The sequence below is a fragment of the Acanthochromis polyacanthus genome, chromosome 21, assembly GCF_021347895.1.
Source record: "Acanthochromis polyacanthus isolate Apoly-LR-REF ecotype Palm Island chromosome 21, KAUST_Apoly_ChrSc, whole genome shotgun sequence".
NCBI lineage: Eukaryota > Metazoa > Chordata > Actinopteri > Pomacentridae > Acanthochromis > Acanthochromis polyacanthus.
Window position 1 is genome coordinate 8616791 of NC_067133.1, and position 20666 is coordinate 8637456.

General features: G+C 36.9%; 2 protein-coding genes across 4 annotated transcripts; one reads left to right on the plus strand and one right to left on the minus strand.

Annotated features, from left to right (window-relative positions):
* Window positions 1–2442: 2442 nt before the first annotated feature.
* Window positions 2443–8890, plus strand: eef2kmt (eukaryotic elongation factor 2 lysine methyltransferase). Of its 2 annotated transcripts, none has more exons than XM_022199934.2 (8): window positions 2443–2583; window positions 3414–3476; window positions 3571–3651; window positions 4549–4650; window positions 4741–4874; window positions 7191–7435; window positions 7849–7986; window positions 8756–8890. In XM_022199934.2, exons 1-8 carry the CDS (start codon window positions 2464–2466, stop codon window positions 8860–8862), a joined length of 990 nt encoding a protein of 329 aa, XP_022055626.2. In that variant the 5' UTR covers window positions 2443–2463; the 3' UTR covers window positions 8863–8890. The 2 variants fall into 2 exon arrangements, with proteins under 2 accessions (XP_022055626.2, XP_051797110.1); XM_051941150.1 differs by having other exon boundaries at window positions 4552–4650.
* On the minus strand, window positions 8858–20657 carry alg1 (ALG1 chitobiosyldiphosphodolichol beta-mannosyltransferase). 2 transcript variants are annotated; one of them, XM_051941149.1, is made up of 13 exons: window positions 20602–20657; window positions 16697–16774; window positions 16501–16604; window positions 14623–14771; window positions 14435–14524; window positions 12961–13074; window positions 12344–12465; window positions 11866–11904; window positions 11729–11788; window positions 11110–11220; window positions 10279–10393; window positions 10121–10196; window positions 8858–9915 (listed from the first exon to the last, which is right to left on the minus strand). In XM_051941149.1, exons 3-13 carry the CDS (start codon window positions 16528–16530, stop codon window positions 9784–9786), a joined length of 1038 nt encoding a protein of 345 aa, XP_051797109.1. In that variant the 5' UTR covers window positions 16531–16604; window positions 16697–16774; window positions 20602–20657; the 3' UTR covers window positions 8858–9783. The 2 variants fall into 2 exon arrangements, with proteins under 2 accessions (XP_051797109.1, XP_022055625.2); XM_022199933.2 differs by lacking the exon at window positions 20602–20657 and adding an exon at window positions 17099–17430.
* Between the last annotated feature and the right edge of the window lie 9 nt (window positions 20658–20666).

The following is a 20666-nucleotide window of genomic DNA, read 5'->3' on the forward strand; positions in this document are numbered from 1 at the left end:
TTAACGCTTGTTAGCAAAATTGCAAGTTGCACTGTTAAATGTTTAATATAATGACAACAACATTGTGTGTCAGTCACTAATTTATATTTTTTTAAGAAAGCTTTTGTTCACTGAACACATGTTCAGAAAAATCTTTCAAAATAAAATATCAAAGAAAATTTAAATGAAACGTAAAGAAAATGCTATTAAATGGGGAAACATATCAGGTATATTCAGTAAATTTTACTTTACATATAATATAAAGTATTATGTGAATGATTACTCTCCAAATGCCAGCCACTTTATTTAATTTACTTATATTATTATTATTACTATTATTAACATATTGTATTTTTCCATCTATAGCGTTTTTGCTTTAACTAAGAACAATAATAGCTATTATTGTGAAGTTATTCTTAGAGGTAATTCACAGAAACATGTTACATTTGAACACAGCTGTGAAAGCAAACCTGCTGTATTCTCAATGAGCAACAGTCTCAGATCAGAATTGTTGTTTTCAGTTTTTCTGATGACAAAATAAAGTAATATACGAATAATATTAGCAGTACTAATGTGTTGTTCCTCACCAGTAACCGCTCTGCTCTGCTGCTGCTCTGAATGAGGAGTTGGTCCAACTGTAAAGAGATTTATCTCAGCCTGCAGTGACACAGCAAGAAAAGAGCGGCAAGAAAACCTTCAACAGACTAAAAATAACAAAAATACTCTGAACCGATAACATTAAACCATTTCAAGGCTAAAACGTTTCTCTGTGTGTTACTGTTTAAATATGAATGTAGATTCTTGAAGATCAGTTTTCAAGTTCAGAAAATGATCTACATTTATTCAGTATTTATTTATTTTCTTTTTTAGTTCCTAAAGTTTGGAAAAATTGTTTGTGTTATATACAATTTGTGTGTTTTACATGTTTGATTTTGCATTCTCACCAGACATGTCACCCATTGAGCATGTTTGGGATGCTCTGGGTCGGCGTATATGACAGCATGTACCAGTTCCCGCCAATATCCAGCAACTTCACACAGTCCCCCCCCCCCCCCCCCAATAAAACAAAACTGCACCTTTCAGAGTGGTCTTTTATTGTGGGCAGTCTAAGGCACACCTGTGCACTAATCATGGTGTCTAATCAGCATCTTGATATGGCACACCTGTGAGGTGGGATGGATTATCTCAGCAAAGGAGAAGTTCTCACTATCACAGATTAAACAGATTTGTGAACAATATTTGAGAGAAATGGTGATACTGTCCATCCATCCATTCTATACACCGCTTTATCCTCACTAGGGTCGCGGGGGGTGCTGGAGTCTATCCCAGCTGACTCGGGCGAAGGGAGGGGACATCCTGGACAGGTCACCAGTCTGTCACAGGGCTACATATACAGACAAACAACCACACTCACATTCACACCTACGGGCAATTTAGAGTCATCAATTAACCTCAGCATATTTTTGGACTGTGGGAGGAAGCCGGAGTACCTGGAAAAAACCCACGCATGCACAGGGAGAACATGCAAACTCCATGCAGAAAGATCCCAGATTTGAACCGGGGATCTTCTTGCTGCAAGGCAAAAGTGCTAACCAGTGATCCATTGTGCAGCCCTGGTGATATTGCGTAGGTGGAAAAAGTTTTAGATCTTTGAGTTCATCTCATAAAAAATGGGAGCAAAAACAAAAGTGTTGCGTATATATATTTTTGTTGAGTGTAATTTGGAAAAAAAGAGATGGTTTTAATAAATAGTAACTTAAAATGAATAGTATCTATGATTTTTAACAATATATAAATATAATTTTATTGTAGCAGTAATTATTGTCATATTTTAAAAGTACTAAACCTAATAATTTAAAATAATAATCATCTTTATTGCTTTCTTTAGTCAACAGATTATTTTTTTTATTGTTTTACCATAAACTATTGTTTAATCAAGGTGTTTTACAGTTTTCTAATTTATTTTTGTTGTATTTAAAATGTTTGCATCGACTTTAAACATTTGCAATTTGCATGTTGTTTTTGAGATGTTTGTTGCTTAATTAAATCCATAATTCGACATAAAATTGAACTAATAATAACATTTAAAATTGTAATAATACAAAAAATATCAAAACAATACTACTACCAATAGTAATAATATTAAGAAAATAACAATAAAAAATGTTTGCTGGATGTTTTTACCATAAACTGTCATTTATTTATGTAATTTACATGTTTGTTTTCTGTATGTTGTTTTGAAATGTTTGTGGAATAATTCCAATATTTAAAAAAGCAAAATAAATAACTTAAATTAATACCTCTACTAATATTTCTAAGTATAGAAGTACGTAAAAAAATTTGTAACAATATTAATTGTTATTCTTCCTTTCGCTATTCAAATAGCATAAAAACTAATAATAAACCACATTACCCAGTAGCTATAGCGACAGATCATCGCGGTGGATTCTGGGTAAACCGGAAGTAAACAAAAGCACGTTGAACATGGCGCATTCAGAGCAGAGTCAAACCTCAGAAAATAGATTATTAAAATCTGAAGATATTTTAAAGGTCTTCCAGGTGTCGTTTTTCGCCATGAGCCGCCTTCCTTCGTTTCCCTGGACGGTGAGTTCGAGACACCAGACTCCGTTCAAAAATGAGTCAAATCTTGTTTCTAAGCTCTTCAATAACACGTTCAATCACATAACATCACTAAAATCATTTAAAATATAAAACAGTAAAGCCTTCTGTGTAATTCGGCTTAAATATGATCCAGCAGCGAGCCTGTATTTAATTAACTAATCTTAATTTTATTTTAGTTTTTGGTTCAGCTCCTGCTTAATTCTATCGCTTGGATTTTCAAAGAAACTTAACATTTGACCAAAAGGTTTAGATTCAAAGCCTGAGATAAGAGCTGGTTGTAATGGCACTGAATATAGGTAGATTTTAGGTAATTTAACCACCAATAAAGACAGATTTTTAATCGCTTACAGGTGTATTTTGCAGGGATGGTGCACATTAATAAACTGTAAATGCACCTAAATTTATGAAAAGGTTTAAAAACCCTATAATTATGAGTAGCTTTGAATAACATAACAGTCATTGGCAATGTTTCTGAGCACACACAACAATACAAAATTTGAATTTCGACATCGCACATGTGACATATTTACACTAGTGTGATTGAATTAAAAATAGGGAATATCAATGTTTAAAACTGTTATTTTTTCATGCATGTGGCATTTTTTATGCTCTGGTCACAACTTTTTTACTATACACACTAAACAACAATGAAATAATGTCAAAACTAGACCGCATATACTAAATGTTGACATATTTAAGTGCAATTTACATTTAAATAGTGTGAAACTGAAGCTAAAGCCAGTTTCTGTCTCTAAATCGTATTTGGATCTAATTTATTAAAGGACTAATTTTAATCTTTTCTGCTTTTACAGTTTATAGAAGAAGACCTTCAGAGCGACAAGTCATCAGAGATTATTTCAGAGATCCTGAAGCAGGTAAACAAACTCTCATTTCATCAGGTTATAAATGTAAATTGTCAGAATGTATGAGTGGAATAAACAGTGATGTTGTTTTCTGTGAATTCTACAGACTTGTCTGCACCCTCTGTGTCGGAAGTTTCCTCCATCGGTCAGATTCAGGAGGCTGTTCCTGTCGGAGCTCATCAAACTGGTCGGTTTTCTGTCAGCAACAGTTTCAGGAACAATTTCTATCACAAGGAGGTTTACTCCTATTTATTAAAAAAAAAACTGTCCTTGAAGCTTCGAAGAAACTATTTGGTAAAAAAGAAAGTTTAATTTACAGTTTGTCTTCCTAAAAGAAGCAAAGAGCCGTTCTTAATGAGGCTTTTGTCGAGGTAGTGATGAAAACAGTGAATGTTTTATTGTACGAGGAGAGAACAAACAGAAATAAGAATCCATGAAGGTCGATCAGTTCAAACATTTTAAGAAAGTTTCCATCAAACACTGATTAATGGAAGATGAAGAGTTCTTTCTAATGCAGAAATAAATGTATTTGGTCACAAAATGACCACAAAAACACATGCTTCATGACAACATATAGACAGAAATAACTACAAAGCAACACAAAACAATTGGAAAGAGACACAAAATGACCACAAAGGGACAAAGTGGCTGCAAAGAGACAATAAATATTTGTAGAGACATGAAATGATGGCAAAGAGACAAAAAAAAAAAAAACAAGAAAAGGAGAAAAAAATGACCACAAACAGACATAAAATAACTGAAAAGAGACTAAAAATACCTGTAGAGACACACAATGACAAAAAACAGACAAAAATGACAAGAGACACAATCATTCCAAAAAGATTAAAAATGGCCACAAAGAGATTTGAACTGACCAGAAAATACACAAAACATTGACAAAGAAACACAAAACAACCACAAAAGACATGAAATGATCCTTAAAGATCCAAACTGACCATAAACAGAAACCAGCTGATGTCAGTTGAGTTGTTTCTCTGAACAACACAGCAGTAACAGATGAAACCTGCATTGTTGTTGTGTTTGTGTTATTGTGTGACCGTGTTGTGCGTTTGTGTGTCTGCAGCAGGAGGCAGCAGGCTGTGAACCTCTGGATCAGCTGTACGACGCTCTGGCTGAAGTGATCGGAGCCGAGGAGTCCAGCGAGTGCTACAAGAGCTACTTACTGGTACCAGACTGAAGCAGCAGCTCAGTTAAAACCACGTGGAAATAAACCGAGGTCAGGTCTGATCGGGTTCTCCTGCTGTTTCTCCTGCAGCCAGGTGGTGGCACCATCAGCCTGATGGAGAACGTGGCTCTGATCTCAGAGGGAACAACCGGCCTGGTGACCTGGGAGGCGGCGCTGTACCTCGCCGAGTGGGCTCTGGAGCACCGGCAGGACTTCACCGGGAGGTACCAGAAACAGCAGAACCATTAGCATGTTTTCATTCAGGAATAATGAAGGCACAAAACAACACCAAAATGACCACAAAGAGACACAAAAAAACAACAAAATGACCACAAAGAGGCAAGAAACAACACCAAAATGACCACAAAGAGACACAAAAGGAGCACCAAGAGGCATAAAACGATCAAAAAAAGACATCAATCAACCATAAAGAGACACAAAATGACCACAGAAGATACACACGTGGACAAAATTGTTGGTACCCCTCAGTTAAAGAAGGAAAAACCCACAATTCTCACTGAAATCACTTGAAACTCACAAAAGTAACAATAAATAAAATATTTATTGAAAATTAAATAATCAAAATCAGCCATCACTTTTGAATTGTTGATTAACATAATTATTTAAAAAAACAAACTAATGAAATAGGGCTGGACAAACATGATGGTACCCATAACTTAATATTTTGTTGCACAACCTTTTGAGGCAATCACTGCAATTAAACGATTTCTGTATTTGTCAATGAGCGTTCTGCAGCTGTCAACAGGTATTTTGGCCCACTCCTCATGAGCAAACAGCTCCAGTTGTCTCAGGTTTGATGGGTGTCTTCTCCAAATGGCATGTTTCAGCTCCTTCCACATATGTTCAATGGGATTCAGATCTGGGCTCATAGAAGGCCACTTTAGAATAGTCCAACGCTTTTCTCTCAGCCATTCTTGGGTGTTTTTGGCTGTGTGTTTTGGATCGTTGTCCTGTTGGAAGACCCATGACCTGCGACTGAGACCAAGCTTTCTGACACTAGGCAGCACATTTCTCTCCAGAATGCCTTGATAGTCTTCAGATTTCATCGTACCTTGCACACTTTCAAGACACCCTGTGCCAGATGCAGCAAAGCAGCCCCAAAACATTACTGAGCCTCCTCCATGTTTCACCGTAGGGACAGTGTTCTTTTCTTCGTATGCTTGGTTTTTGAGTCTATGAACATAGAGTTGATGTGCCTTACCAAAAAGCTCCAGTTTGGTCTCATCTGTCCAAAGGACATTCTCCCAGAAGCTTTGTGGCTTGTCAACATGCATTTTTGCAAATTCCAGTCTGGCTTTTTTATGAGTTTTTTTCAGCAGTGGTGTCCTCCTTGGTCGTCTCCCATGAAGTCCACTTTGGCTCAAACAACGACGAATGGTGCGATCTGACACTGATGTACCTTGGCCTTGGAGTTCACCTTTAATTTCTTTGGAGGTTGCTCTGGGCTCTTTGGATACAATTCCAACGATCCGTCTCTTCAATTTGTCATCAATTTTCCTCTTGCGGCCACGTCCAGGGAGGTTGGCTACTGTCCCGTGGGTCTTGAACTTCTGAATAATATGAGCCACTGTTGTCACAGGAACTTCAAGCTGTTTAGAGATGGTCTTATAGCCTTTACCTTTAAGATGTTTGTCTATCATTTTTTTTCGGATGTCCTGGGACAATTCTCTCCTTCGCTTTCTGTTGTCCATGTTCAGTGTGGTACACACCTTTTCACCAAACAGCAGGGTGACTACTTGTCTCCCTTTAAATAGGCAGACTGACTGATTATGAGTTTGGAAACACCTGTGATGTCAATTAAATGACACACCTGAGTTAATCATGTCACTCTGGTCAAATAGTTTTCAATCTTTTATAGAGGTACCATCATTTTTGTCCAGGCCTGTTTCATTAGTTTGTTTTTTAAAATAATTATGTTAATCAACAATTCAAAAGTAATGGCTGTTTTTGATTATTTAATTTTCAATACATTTTTATTTATTGTTACTTTTGTGAGTTTCAAGTGATTTCAGTGAGAATTGTGGGTTTTTCCTTCTTTAACTGAGGGGTACCAACAATTTTGTCCACGTGTGTATGACATTAAGGCAAATACACACAAACTGACAACAAAGAGACAAAAAAAAAATCACAAAAAGAGAAAAATGTTCACAAACAGACAAAAAATGATCAAAAAGAGACAAAAAGGCAACAAGGACACAGAAAATGACCACAAAAAGACATGAAATGATGGCAAATAGACACAAAATGAATAAAAACAGGCTTAAAATATCTATAAAGATACAAAATGACTATCAAGAGCAACAAATGACCACAGAGAGACAAAAAATATCTATAAAGAGACAATTAAATGTAATCTTTTTGGAGGGCAAAGTAGTGTCACATTATTCTGGTAAAAAAAGGCAAATGCTATATAAACTGTATGAATTAGAGCCATAGCTTTTTTTAACTTTATTTGCAACATGACCTATTAGTTTAATTGATTTTAGGATTTAGGTTTTACCTCCGTCCCTCCTCTGCAGGTCGGTTCTGGAGCTGGGTAGCGGTGTCGGTCTGACCGGGATCACCGTGTGTCGCTGTTGCAGCCCGAACAGCTTCGTCTTCAGCGACTGTCACTCTGCAGTTCTCCAGAAACTCAAAGACAACGTCCAGCTGAACGGACTGAAGCCCAAAACGACTCCAGAGGTCAGAGTGGAGGAGCTGGACTGGACCTCAGCGACAGAGGAACAGCTGAGACGGATCGGAGCCGACACCGTCATCGCTGCAGGTCAGAGTGTGACCACAAAAGAGAAAACCACCACAAAGAGACACAAAATGACCACAAACAGACAGAAAACCACCACAAAGAGACACTAAACGACCACAATAAGACATTAAACAACCACAGACACAAAATTATCACAAACAACATAAGACCAAGACAAAGAGACACAAATCTAATTGGATGTGGAGTTCCTCAAGGTTCCATCTTAAGGCCCATTTCTTTTCTATATTTGTTTCCTTTAGGCTCCATCTTCCAAAAACCAGCAAATTCTGACACAGTAACAGCTTGAACAAGTTAATGTTTTACATTTCTGTTTAAAAAAACTGTAAAGAATACTGATGACCAAAAATAGTTCTGTTTGCTGACTCAGTGGTGTGAACGGTGAAGTCTCACAGATGTTTGTTCCTGTGATGCAGATGTGGTTTATGACCCAGATGTGGCCGTTAGTTTGGTGAAGCTTCTGTCTAAGATCTTCAGCTGTTCGTCTCCTGAAGTCCTCATCTGCTCCACCATCAGAAACCCAGAAACCTACAGCGGATTTAAACTGCAGCTTGGTGAGAAACAGTTTGATCTGACTCAAGACTGCAAGTCAACAATTCACATTCAGCACAAGAAGGTGGAAGTACTTCCAGAAATCCCCAGAGCATGATACTGCCACCACCATGCTTGATTTGGTTTGGTGTTCTTGGGGTAAAGGCCTCACCTTCTCTCCTCCAAACATATTTCTGCTCCACAGAACTTTCCTCCAGAAGGTCTTTTCTTTGTCCATGTGATCAGCAGCAAACTTCAGTGGAGCTTTAAGGTTCTGCTTCTAGAGGAAGAACTTCCTTCTTGTACAGCAAAAGGCCTCTAAACCAAAATGCTAGACTGCTTTTTGTAACAAAGATTCCATCATGGAAAATGCAGTTATAGGACTCATTGATAAACCTGGTCTTTACAAGTGGATGGAAACTTTTGTTCATGAGAGTTGGATTCTGCTGCTCGAACCAGCTTCCTTTAGAACTTAATTTACCCAACTGTCGTTATTTCCACTGCTTATAAGAAGTGTTATTAATCTTTTTTAAAACTCTCTGTAGTTTTATCAATCTTGTCCGCACTTTTTTCACACTTCATTTTTGATTTCTTTCCTAGCACTTTGTCTCTTCCATGTTTTTTATTTGCCCCAGTCAATTAATTTTAATTATTCTATAAATATATTTGCAGTTTATTGAACCTGAGTTTGCTGTCTTGAATTAATTTAACTTTGAATAACCTCTGTGTATAATTAAACTCGCTGCTTTACATCTTCAGTTAACTCACCTTTTTTTTTTCCTGTTTGAGCAGAAAAAGCAGGAATCGGCCACCAGGTGATGACAGAACCGGTCCAACAGGTGTTTCCCTACAACAGACTCTCCGCCATCGAGCTGATCAGACTGCACAGACCACTTTAACACAATAAAGGTTTTATTTACAGCTGTACATCGTAACAAAGTGTCTTTTGTACATTCAAGTGACGCTGCAGGAATGAAAAGATGGAAAGTTCACTGAAGTTTTTTTTTTTTTAATCTCATCATCGTTTCCTGTAAAGAATCTGAAGTTATCAGACGTTTCACTTTCAGCATGAATCCACACGTCTTCCTAAAAAAGAAAAGACTTAAGCAGACATGAAACTAAAATTATAAGATTTAGACGGTGGCCCTGAAGTTCGAAATATAACATTATAGAAAAACACAACAAAACAATCTAACATTTCACGAAACATTTCAAATATTGCACAAACAAAACAGTAAACACAAAATGTTGCATTTTCTGTTTTGTTTTTTAAAATTTTCCTTTTGAAATGATCTTTCAGTTTTGTTAGGTTTTCTAAAATGTTTTTTGTTTTGAGTTATCTATTTTGTTTGTATTGTCTAAAATATTTCATTGTTGTAGTTTTTTATTAGTTTTCCATTCTGTTTTATAACGGTGGTCCTGTTTTCTATTTTTTTTGTTGTTGTGTTTACCCAAATATTGTTGCACATCATGGCCAATGTACATGTATTGGGGGTTTATTTGCAATTTAAATGTATTAACTTTAAAACAAACAAACAAAAAATCCTTAGTGCTGGTCCTTTAATCATCCTCCTGCTGTGACCTCGGTGTTCATCATGGAAACGTCTAAATAAAAACTGGACTCAAAGATGGTCAAAGAGCCAGAAATATTTTCCTACTTTTGCTTTTGCATCAGGTTTGTTTGCTCGACTGCACATTTTATACACAGAACCGACCTAGTGAACAGTTTTGCAGGCGACTCTGCAGTATTTTTTTATAGCTGCAGTACCACCAACTACCACTGGGTTAAAGCTATCTCTGTATCAGCTTCCCTGATTGCTTCATCTGGAGCTGATCAGCGGCAGAACATTCTGGTCCCAGTTGTCGTCCCAGCGCTGCCCCCTGCTGGTCCGGAGGTTCTTCCTGAAGGTTCCCAGTTTACCATCTGAACTGGGGAACTCTGACAGGAGACACTAGGAGCAAACAACAAGAATTATCCTCATATAGTGGCGCTACGTAAATGGAATATGAGGAAATACTCTCAGCTTAATCATAATTTCATGCAACGCTGTCTGTGAGGAGGATGTATTAATACCATAATAACTATAATGAGGCCTCCTGAACACTTTAAAGGCTGCATTTGTGTTACAGAAACACATTTCCAGGAGTTCTTCTCACCTTTAACTGCTGCGATAGCTCTGCAGAGTCTTTGAAGATCAGTCCGTTCTCCTCATGTTTCACCAGCTCATGTAAACTGCAGGAAAACACATTTAGCTGTGAGAAAACATTTCCATTAATGTGCACCTGAAAGTGGGTTACATTTAAAGTGTTTTCACCAGTGGAAGCTGATGGCGCAGACGGGGAGGCAGCAGCCGAACATGTCGACCACCTTCATGGGCAGATCGAGTCCACTGGACGACTTATGGAGACAAACTCCCAGATCTGCTGAACCTGGACGACAAAAACAAATGAGTTAAATAGGTTCTTTACATGTAGAGGCAGGTTAGTGATTCTTATTTTAATGTGCTCAGATGATTTAACTCCTAAAGTAAATGTAAAGAAGTGTAAGACATTTTGTTTGGGAGCATCTGCTTTGTTCTCTTTTACTCTTTGTTTATTACGGACTTGTTGATTTAGTTACTTCCTGAGTCCCGACTTAGTTACTGATTTAATGACTGGCTTATTATCACTTTTTAGATATTTTTACACTTATTTTTTAAATTTGATCTTTTTTACTCTACTTAGTTGTTATTAAATGTACTGACATTTAGATGCTTTAATTGTTTTGTTTTCATCAACTGGTGTTTGTTGTCTTTATCTATATTCTACACTTTATATGAATTTATAATGAAATTCTGTATCTTTACTGTGTTTAACTTAATTCTGTTTCTCCATTTGTTGCTTCTCTGGTTTAGTTTTAGAACAGACTTCCTCTTTCTGTCGAATGTTCCTCCTCCATTGATACTTTCAAGATGCGTGTTTTCAATGACTTTTGGCTGCTCTTACCAGCCTTTATATTTTATATTAAACATCTTCAAATTTGTTTCCTACAAAATGATGTTACAAGTTGCTCTGATGAGCGGAGTAGAGTGAAAAATGAGCCCACAGTGAAGAAAAATGGGACAAAAAAACACCCAGAAACTGCTCAGGATTTAGTTCAAACCTACCTAATAAAACAGGATAATCTTCGGCCTCCAGCCAGGGAGTGCAGATCTTAACGTGCTCCAGACGCAGAGTGTCGATGATTTTCTTGTAATGCTCCTTCTGAGGACCTTTACCTGAAAAAACACACAAAAACACATTTACAAGAAGCTTTCCACCACAAGGAGCTAAAAAAAAGTGTATTTGTGAGCCTCCTTATACAAAACTGGTCCTGAAATGATAAAGAAAAATGAATAAAATATGTCCTAAAAATGAAAGAAATGTGATTAAATTACTCAAAAACAGCGCAGACAAGTTGATTAAAGAGGTTTACAGAATAATTTAAACTAATTAAAACAGTTAAAAGGACACCAGATTAGAAAAATGTCTTTGAGTCGCATGAGATTAATCAATTAAAGCTCCAAAAACTGCATTTAAAAGCTCAAATTAATTATTCCTGCCTTTTATTAATGATTGTTTTATTCTCTCTCTTCTCTCTGTGTGTTTTTTTTTTGTTTAAATGTGTTTTTAAATCAGTGTTTTTGCATTAAAGCAGCTGGAAAACAGATAAAAGAAACATGAAAACATAAAACTGGTTAAAATTAAAATTAAAAGGCAGAAACTTTCACAGCAGCAGAAAGTTACCTGTGATCACGCAGACCAGAGACGGCAACGAAGCGCCTCCTTGAACGAAACCTTCATAATCTGTAGAGAACAAACAGCCGTGAGATGATGGAAAACATTCTAGTTTCTGATTTAGTTTCAGTTTGGACGATTTGTACCTTCAAGAGCTTTCAGCAGGATGGAAAAGTCTTCATCCTCTGTGGAGGGAAAAGGAAAAACCTCATTGAAAGAATATCTGCAGTAACAGTTTGAGACCAAGAGGATAAATTTCCACCTGCGCTGAACTCATTTTACCTCCAGTTGCTCTTATTTTAGTTGATTTGCTGCTTGTTGGAGTCATTTACAACTTCACATTTACTCCAGAAAATCAGCAGGATGGAGTATTTTCAGTTTTATTTTGAAATATTAAGTAAAATGGAACCTTTATGAAGATAATGTGGATATGGATGTTTACCCGATGCTCACCCGTTGAGCCACTTTTGCTGGCAACAGCAGACAAACGTTGGAATCTGATGCTAAATTTTCTGAGTTTCTATTACAGATTTTTTTGTTTAAACTCAGCCATCGTTGGGCGGGTCTCAGAGCGTCATATCTGAGTCTGATTTTGGATTTCGTGGTGTTTCTGGTGTCGGTTACCCGTCCAGCTGGTGCTGCTGATCAGAAGCGCCGGTCGATTCGTCCTCAGCGTCACGGTGCCGTCGGCCGGATCACGGACTGAGAAAACTGTCCTCTCCACCTCCACATCCTCATCCTCAGACCTGAACATCAGTGGATGCAGCAAGCCAGTCATATTAATATCAGAAAAACCACCTTTTCACCAGGAGAAGCAGCAGACAGACAATAAAACCTGCGAAAACCCCGAAAAAAAAAACAGCACAGAAGACATAAAACTGCACAAACTAAAACATGACAGAATAAAAAAAAGACACTAAGACAAAGAAAAGAAACAAAAATACAGGAAACAATAAAAACATATAAATCATGAACTATAATGTTTCATTTTTAATTACTGCTTTGTTTTGTATTTATTCCGATTTTAAATTTGATCCATCAAAACACAAACAAATGTCTTAATTTACAGCTTTAGAGCTTAAAACACACACAAAGTCTGTGGGAATTCCGTATTTAAGTTAAATATATGCACTCTGTGGTTTGACAGCTTCATAAAAATAAAACTGTTGCAGCAGAAGTCATCCTCTTACAGGATGTTTTGTGGGATTTTAAATGGTGGTTTTCTGTATTCTATAACTCACCCAGCGTCCTGGAAGTGAGGATAAACGTCGGCCAGCCTCGTGAAGAGTTCGTGCTGCAGCTTCAGCGGCGTCTCTCTGAAGATGGACGGCGGTCGGTCGTAAAGCGTCGTCGCCCTGCAGACATCAGACTGTCAGAAACCGCAGCTCAAGATTTTACCCACGTTTCTAGAGACCCATCTCTGATTCGCCTTAAATTTCTGTAGCATAAAATCAGGATATTTATAAAGATATTAGTGGAATTTTAGCTTCATAGATATAAAACTTTCTGAGATTTCTTTTTGCTAAATTTGCCTTTCAGCAGGTTTTTTTTCTCGTTGAAATTTTAGGCTGTTTGAATTGACATGTTGGTCTGAAGCACGGTGGTGGCGGCATCATTATGTGGGGAAAATTCTTGGTAACATTTTTAATAATCTCAGGAACTATTAAAGATAAAAACTTGAAATTTTCACAGTTATTTCTCATCATGTCATTAATTCTGAAAACACAAGTTCCGAGAATTAACTTTTTTTACCTGCTAGTTAGAAAACTTCAACAAAACTGCATTTTTTTTCATTTTTGTGGCCAAGTATTTAATATTAAAGTGTTTTACAAGTTTAGTTTTGCATCATTGTGACACGTAGAGAAAATATCACCAGTTGACTTCTGTATGATCTGTTTTTTATTATTAATTTGAGCTCAAAGATAGAATTTTCATACTTCACCAATAATCAGACATTATTTGATCAACTTGTCTAATATTACACGTTTCTGAATCATTAACATGATGAGAAATAACAAAGAAATTTTCAGGTTTTTATCTTTAATAGTTCCTCAGATATTGTTGGTCAAATGGACTCAAATTTAACGTGAGAAAAACCTGATCAAAGTGGGTCAGTGTTTTTTTTGCGTCTGGTTGGTTGTTTTGTTTCTCTTTGTGGCTGTTTTCTGTGTCTTTCTCATCATTTTGTGTCTCTTTGAAGTTGTTTTGCGTGTGTCTTTATTCATATTTTTCATCTTTTTGTGGTTCATTTATGTCCCTTTGTTCTCCTTTAATGTCTCTTTATAGATATTTGTAATTTGTTTGTGGTGGTTTTATGTCTTTTTGTAGATATTTTGCGTCATTTTGTGGTTAATTTATGTCACTTTGATGTCCTTTTCTATCTCTTTATAGGTCTCAGTAATCAGTGACAAGATGAGAAATAAGAGAAAATTTCAGGTTTTAGCTTCAATATTTCCTCAGATATTGCTGTTCAAACGGTCTATAATTTCAATGTGAGAATAAACCCGCTGAAAGTGAGTCGACGGGCAAATTTTTCAAACATCATCTCGGAAAGAGTTTGGTAAATGATGCTGACATTTCACAGACACCATTTTAAACATCCATATTTTGTGATTGAAAAGTTTCAAGCAGACCAGAGATGATCAAGCAGAAAATGATTTGATGATTTGAGACCAAATGAAACAGACAACATGTAAAGCAGAAATCAGATCCAACCTGACGCCCCAGTTTTTCTGCAGGTCGTCCTTCATGGCGTTGGTGACACACAGGTTGTTGGTGGCCAAAGGTCCGAAGAAATGTTCGTACCTGAAGATGGGAGGAAGAGCAGCTGTCAGAGAAAACAAAGCCGGAATTTAGAATAAAAAAATCCATTCGGTATCGCAGGAAAACCGAGCCACGCTGACCACTTTGCGAGTCGAACCACCGGATGAGCCGGACCGAGGCTCAGCGCCATGATGGTGAAGCCGTAGTTGTGCCAGTCGATGACCAATCGGCTGCCTCGGAGGACGCACACGAACCAGGCGACGGCGATGCCAGGCAGGCCAGGAGGATTCTGGGAAACAGAGTAGACAGAGTGACGTCTGAAAAGGAATCCAACCAGAGCTAGAAAAGCAGCATCTTAAACTTCCCTCAAGATTAATAAAGTATCTATCTATCAACCTAAATAGTGGCTCTTAGTCCCCCCAAAAAGTAACAAATACACAGAATAAAACCTGAAAAACCTCTAAGAAACAAAGAGCAAACAGCAGATACAAAATGAAACTGCACAAACCACATCTACTACACATATCATGTAACTTTGCACATTCTCAGGTGAATAATTTGCACATTCCTGCACACTGTCAATAATTCTACCAGTTTTTATTACTCAAAATTCTCTGGATTTGCTTCACTTACTTCTCATTTGTCTAGTAACACTTATTTTCTTCTTTGATCACTCTCTACTAATGTACTAAATCCTGTCAAATCCTCGTATGTGAAAAAATACTTGGAAATTAAACTGATTCTCATTTCGATGGCTGCGGTTTGAGGTGCTGCTACAGTTTCTCTATTTACTGTGAATCAATGAAAATAGAAAAAATAACAGAAATGTTAAGTGAACCTGAGAGTTTAACCACTGCAACTGAGGAAACACGAGCAAAGAAGCAAGAAGATGCAGGCAAACTAAGGAAACAAACTAAACTAAAATGCTGAAAATAGCAATGCTGCAAACACTAGTCACCCAAAAAATCCAGAAAACACGACTAAGGCAGCTAAAGTTGAGCAGAACTAAATAAAACTTTCTCAGTTTTTTTAAATAAAAAGCTTAACTGAAGTGCTCACATAGAAAGCAGGTTTATTCTCACAGCACCTTAACACACACAGAGGTCATTTAAAGTACTTTTCCTGCCAGTGTGCTAAAAACATTCTGATAAAACTCGACAATATGTGGGGAAAGTTTGAGTGTGTCAATGCAACTACTGCAGTTTAATGTGTTCTAAAAAACTTATCTGATGTACAACTGACAAGTAAAATCTACTCTGATTTTTTTTTCTATATATAATATTGTGCAATTGATGTTTCAATTTTATTTTTTAATTTTTTTCTTTCTTTATTGACTTATTTATGTAAATATTTTATTCACTACATCACTAGTATTTGTAGACTTCTATTTATGTTTTTTCCTCCAGTTTCTTTTATTCCACTTGTTCCTTTTCCTTGTGACATTTTTGGTTCTTTTATTATTTCATCTGTTATTTTTATTACTATCCACAAATCCTAATAAGTTCCTTCAAACACTTTTGGGCTCATATTTTGAAAGTCTAACACACTACCAGGAATCCTGGTGACTTCCTCTTCCTTATTTTGCCTAAAGGACACACAGATTTATAGCATATTTATGTAACAATTAAAAATAAAAAGAAATGAGATGAGAAAATAAAAGCATGTAGGAAATAAAATCTGCCATAAAGCAGAAAATAATAAATAACTGAAGTTTAGATCAGACTCCATATAAACACTGATTACTGAAAAGCAGTGTGAAAACATACACAAACATAGTATTTTACTTGCAAAGGTGGCCAAAATGGAGAAATATCTGGAAATTATAATTTAAAATTTTGTAAAAAAAAATAAAAATTGCATTTCAGAGACATTTTAAGCTCCACGTTGCGAGACGTGTTAAAAAATAGTAAAATATGTCAGATTTTTGTGCTGCTTTTGGATCTTCCAATAACAGAAATGTTGTTATACCGTCGAAAAAAAAAACACAGATTTGAGCTTTTAGTCAGGATCCAACCAACCTGCATCAGAATCTGAGACTGCAGCTCCATCGTCAGCAGAACAAACAGAAGCTGCAGCGACTGAAGAAACACCTTCGACACGTATGTCAGGATCTTGGGTCCCACTGGGAAAAAAAACAACAACAAATCACCGTTATACCTGCGACATTGTTGTTTTTCTGATGATACAGAAACACAGTAAAATGGATCCAGTTACCTAGAACTCCTTTCACCTCCGCGATGGGAACAATCTGAATCTTCCCCTCGTTCAGAACGTCCTGATGAGGTTTGGAGTCTGAAAAACATCACATCATTTCTACAGCTCACACTGGGTTTTCATTTTCTTTTATCTGAAATAAACAGATTAATGCATAAAAGCAACAATTAGTTTGAGTTTACACTTGTTGGCATCACTCTCAAGCGCTGGAAAGTTGGAATTTTAATATTTTATTGATTTATTCTATTGACTATTCTATTCAGTGTATATGTGTTTTTGTATGTTTTATTGTTAATTATACTTTATATGGAGTTTACGACCCTCCCGTAGCATCAGATTCAGTATTTAAGAGCTGACAAACTCCCTGATGTGACTGTAATAGATAAATGAATGAACTCTCACCTAAAAACCCGACAAAAGTGACCTGATATCCGTGTTTGCTCAGCGACAAGGCGTGATACTGCATCCGAGGACTGCGACCGATGTCCCCGAGCACCAGCACACAGACCCGTCGCTCCGTCCCTCCGTCCCGCCGCCGCAGCCTGAAGCCCCACAACGTCAGCAGCAGTCCGGCCACGGCCGCCAGACACACCGCGGGACATGCTACATCGGAGTCCGCCGCATAAAACACCGCTAAAACCGTCCCAAACAGCGCTAAACCAGCCAGGAGAGCTGAGCAGCCGCAGGGCGCCGCCATGTTTGTTTGAGATTTGTGATGACGCGGCTCAGCGATAGGGGCGGGGCTTAGGTTTAAAGGGACCGTAGTCTAACAGGAAACCAACAATACATGATCAATTATAATAAAACAGATCTACTTTGAAGCAATACGTAAAATGTACCTTTCTAGTCACTGTATGAAACATTTTATTGTTATATTTCTGCACATATTCCATACATTTTTTTAGACATTTTCCTTGTTTATATTTATATCCAGTCTGTTATTTATATACACTCAACAAAAATATAAATGCAACACTTTTGTTTTTGCTCCCATTTTTTATGAGATGAACTCAAAGATCTAAAACTTTTTCCACATACACAATATCACCATTTCTCTCAAATATTGTTCACAAATCTGTGATAGTGAGAACTTCTCCTTTGCTGAGATAATCCATCCCACCTCACAGGTGTGCCATATCAAGATGCTGATTAGACACCATGATTAGTGCACAGGTGTGCCTTAGATTGCCCACAATAAAAGGACACTCTGAAATGTGTAGTTTTATCACACAGCACAATGCCACAAGATTTGAGGGAGCGTGCAATTGGCATGCTGACAGCAGGAATGTCAACCAGAGCTGTTGCTCCTGTATTGAATGTTCATTTCTCTACCATAAGCCGTCTCCAAAGGCGTTTCAGAGAATTTGGCCGTACATCCAACCAGCCTCACAACCGCAGACCATGTGTAACCACACCAGCCCAGGACCTCCACATCCAGCATGTTCACCTCCAAGATCGTCTGAGACCAGCCACTCGGACAGCTGCTGAAACAATCAGTTTGCATAACCAAAGAATTTCTGCATAAACTGTCAGAAACCGTCTCAGGGAAGCTCATCTGCATGCTCATAGTCCTCATCGGGGTCTCGACCTGACTCCAGTTTGACGTCGTAACCGACTTGAGTGGGCAAATGCTCACGTTGGAGAGGTGTTCTCTTCACGGATGAATCCCGGTTTACACTGTTCAGGGCAGATGGCAGACAGCGTGTGTGGCGTCATGTGGGTGAGCAGTTTTCTGATGTCAGTGTTGTGGATGGAGTGGCCCATGGTGGCGGTGGGGTTATGGTGTGGGCAGGCGTCTGTTATGGACCAAGAACACAGGTGCATTTTATTGATAGCATTTTGAATGCACAGAGATCCCGTGACGAGATCCTGAGGCCCATTGTTGTGCCATACATCCAAGAACATCACCTCATGTTGCAGCAGGATAATGCACGGCCCCATGTTGCAAGGATCTGTACACAATCCTTGGAAGCTGAAAACGTCCCAGTTCTTGCATGGCCAGCATTCTCACCGGACATGTCACCCATTGAGCATGTTTGGGATGCTCTGGATCGGCGTATATGACAGCGTGTACCAGTTCCCGCCAATATCCAGCAACTTCGCACAGCCATTGAAGAGGAGTGGAGCCCCCCCCAAAAAAAACAAAACTGCACCTTTCAGAGTGACCTTTTATTGTGGGCAGTCTAAGGCACACCTGTGCACTAATCATGGTGTCTAATCAGCATCTTGATATGGCACACCTGTGAGGTGGGATGGATTATCTCAGCAAAGGAGTAGTGCTCACTATCACAGATTTAGACAGATTTGTGAACAATATTTGAGAGAAATGGTGATATTGTGTATGTGGAAAAAGTTTTAGATCTTTGAGTTCATCTCATAAAAAGTGGGAGCAAAACAAAAGTGTTGCATTTATATTTTTGTTGAGTGAATAAGGAGAGAAGTCATGAGCAATTTCATTAGACATTGTATTATGACAAACTGATTCTGATTCGGGACTGAAATTAAGGAAATCAGAAACAACATCTGTCACATTATATATTTATATAAATATATTTATATTTATACATTATATAAATAGGACCGAGGGTTTTTTCAAATATTGTTTATTTTTTTGTGCATACATTCTTATAAATAAATCAAAAATGTACACTTGGAAATAATCATATTAATATTAGAAATCTAAGCTTTTAGCTCTTAGGTGGTAAACATGAGAAATTAGTTGAAATTTAAATAATAAATAATGGCATGAAATTTTATTTAAATAATAACAAAATAATAAAGCATTAGAATAATTAGCTGAATTATAATGCATCTGAATAATTTTTTAAATTATTTTCTCTAGCTATTCATAAAAAAATGTACATACTCAAAAAATGTTGGTTTTGATGTATTTATTTTTAATTTTCCCTTTTTGGAACACAGAGTAACATTAATAACAGAAAGTCTTTATTTATTTATAATTACATTTGTTTGAATCTGCTTTGTAATGTCTCTCGCTTTGCATTTGCTAGTATTTTAAACAGATGTTCCATTAGTAGGAACTTTCACAATCTTGTGTTTTTCTGATGAAATCCTTCAACCTTTCTCATTCTTCCCCTTATCAGATAATAAAGCTGTTTCCTGTGAACTTCTCATTTTTTAGTGTGACTCTTCACAAAGAACCTGCAGCTGGAAAGACTGAATGAACGGCAAAAAAGTCAGCAGTTGGTAAATAACAATTTAATAATTTCACTTTTTATTTTATTTATAGTACAATTATATTTCAAATCCTATTCTCATTTAATGGTAAAAAAAAAAAAATTAGATGTCTTTTCCATTATGTTCTATTTCTCACATAGCAGGTGTATCCATTTACATGTTTTCTTTGTATTTTGCAGCTTTTAGGACTCAAATTATTTATATTGTTTGGGTTTATTATAAGAAACTTGAGATTTAAATTTGTCAGGAAAATTTACATCATAATATTTTATGCATTCAACATTAATAACATATAAACACTTTGGTTCAACAGTTATTTTACATGTGCTGGATAAATAATGCTACCTTAACTTTAAATATCAGTTTTCTATCAGATTGTTTAGTTTTTATTTATTATTTACTTACTTGATAAACTTTATTTTGATTAATTAATTCACGAGACAAAATCATTTTTATTTTTAAGTTAGATCAATGAGTAGAATTATTTTCATTAGAGTTTTTATTGCACTAAACTGATCATTTTTGCTTGAGTTTATTACACAAAGTAAGGAGAGAATGAACAAGTTGGGCTCCATTTTGAATCTTATAAACTTTACTGAGATAATATCATGAATGTGAGGGTCTATTGAAGGTTTTCAGGGGATGTTTTGGAGCACAGATGTGATCACTTTGCGTCCATAAAAGGAAAAATAAAATCTATTGTTTACCATATTTCCTAAAGATGGTCGCTGTGACGTCAGGCCGCTTCCTCCCCCTCCTCCCCCCTCATAAA

Excerpts from the sequence above, each read along its gene's own strand:
- eef2kmt (XM_022199934.2), top strand. The coding sequence starts at position 2,464 with ATGGCGCATTCAGAGCAGAGTCAAACCTCAGAAAATAGATTATTAAAA. Across the intron at positions 3,477-3,570 it reads TTTCAGAGATCCTGAAGCAG|ACTTGTCTGCACCCTCTGTG; the intron begins GTAAACAAACTC and ends TGAATTCTACAG. Across the intron at positions 4,875-7,190 it reads CGGCAGGACTTCACCGGGAG|GTCGGTTCTGGAGCTGGGTA; the intron begins GTACCAGAAACA and ends CCTCCTCTGCAG.
- alg1 (XM_022199933.2), bottom strand. The coding sequence starts at position 17,393 with ATGGCGGCGCCCTGCGGCTGCTCAGCTCTCCTGGCTGGTTTAGCGCTG. Across the intron at positions 13,075-14,434 it reads CAGAAAAACTGGGGCGTCAG|GGCGACGACGCTTTACGACC; the intron begins GTTGGATCTGAT and ends TGATGTCTGCAG. Across the intron at positions 10,394-11,109 it reads AGATTATCCTGTTTTATTAG|GTTCAGCAGATCTGGGAGTT; the intron begins GTAGGTTTGAAC and ends TTTGTCGTCCAG.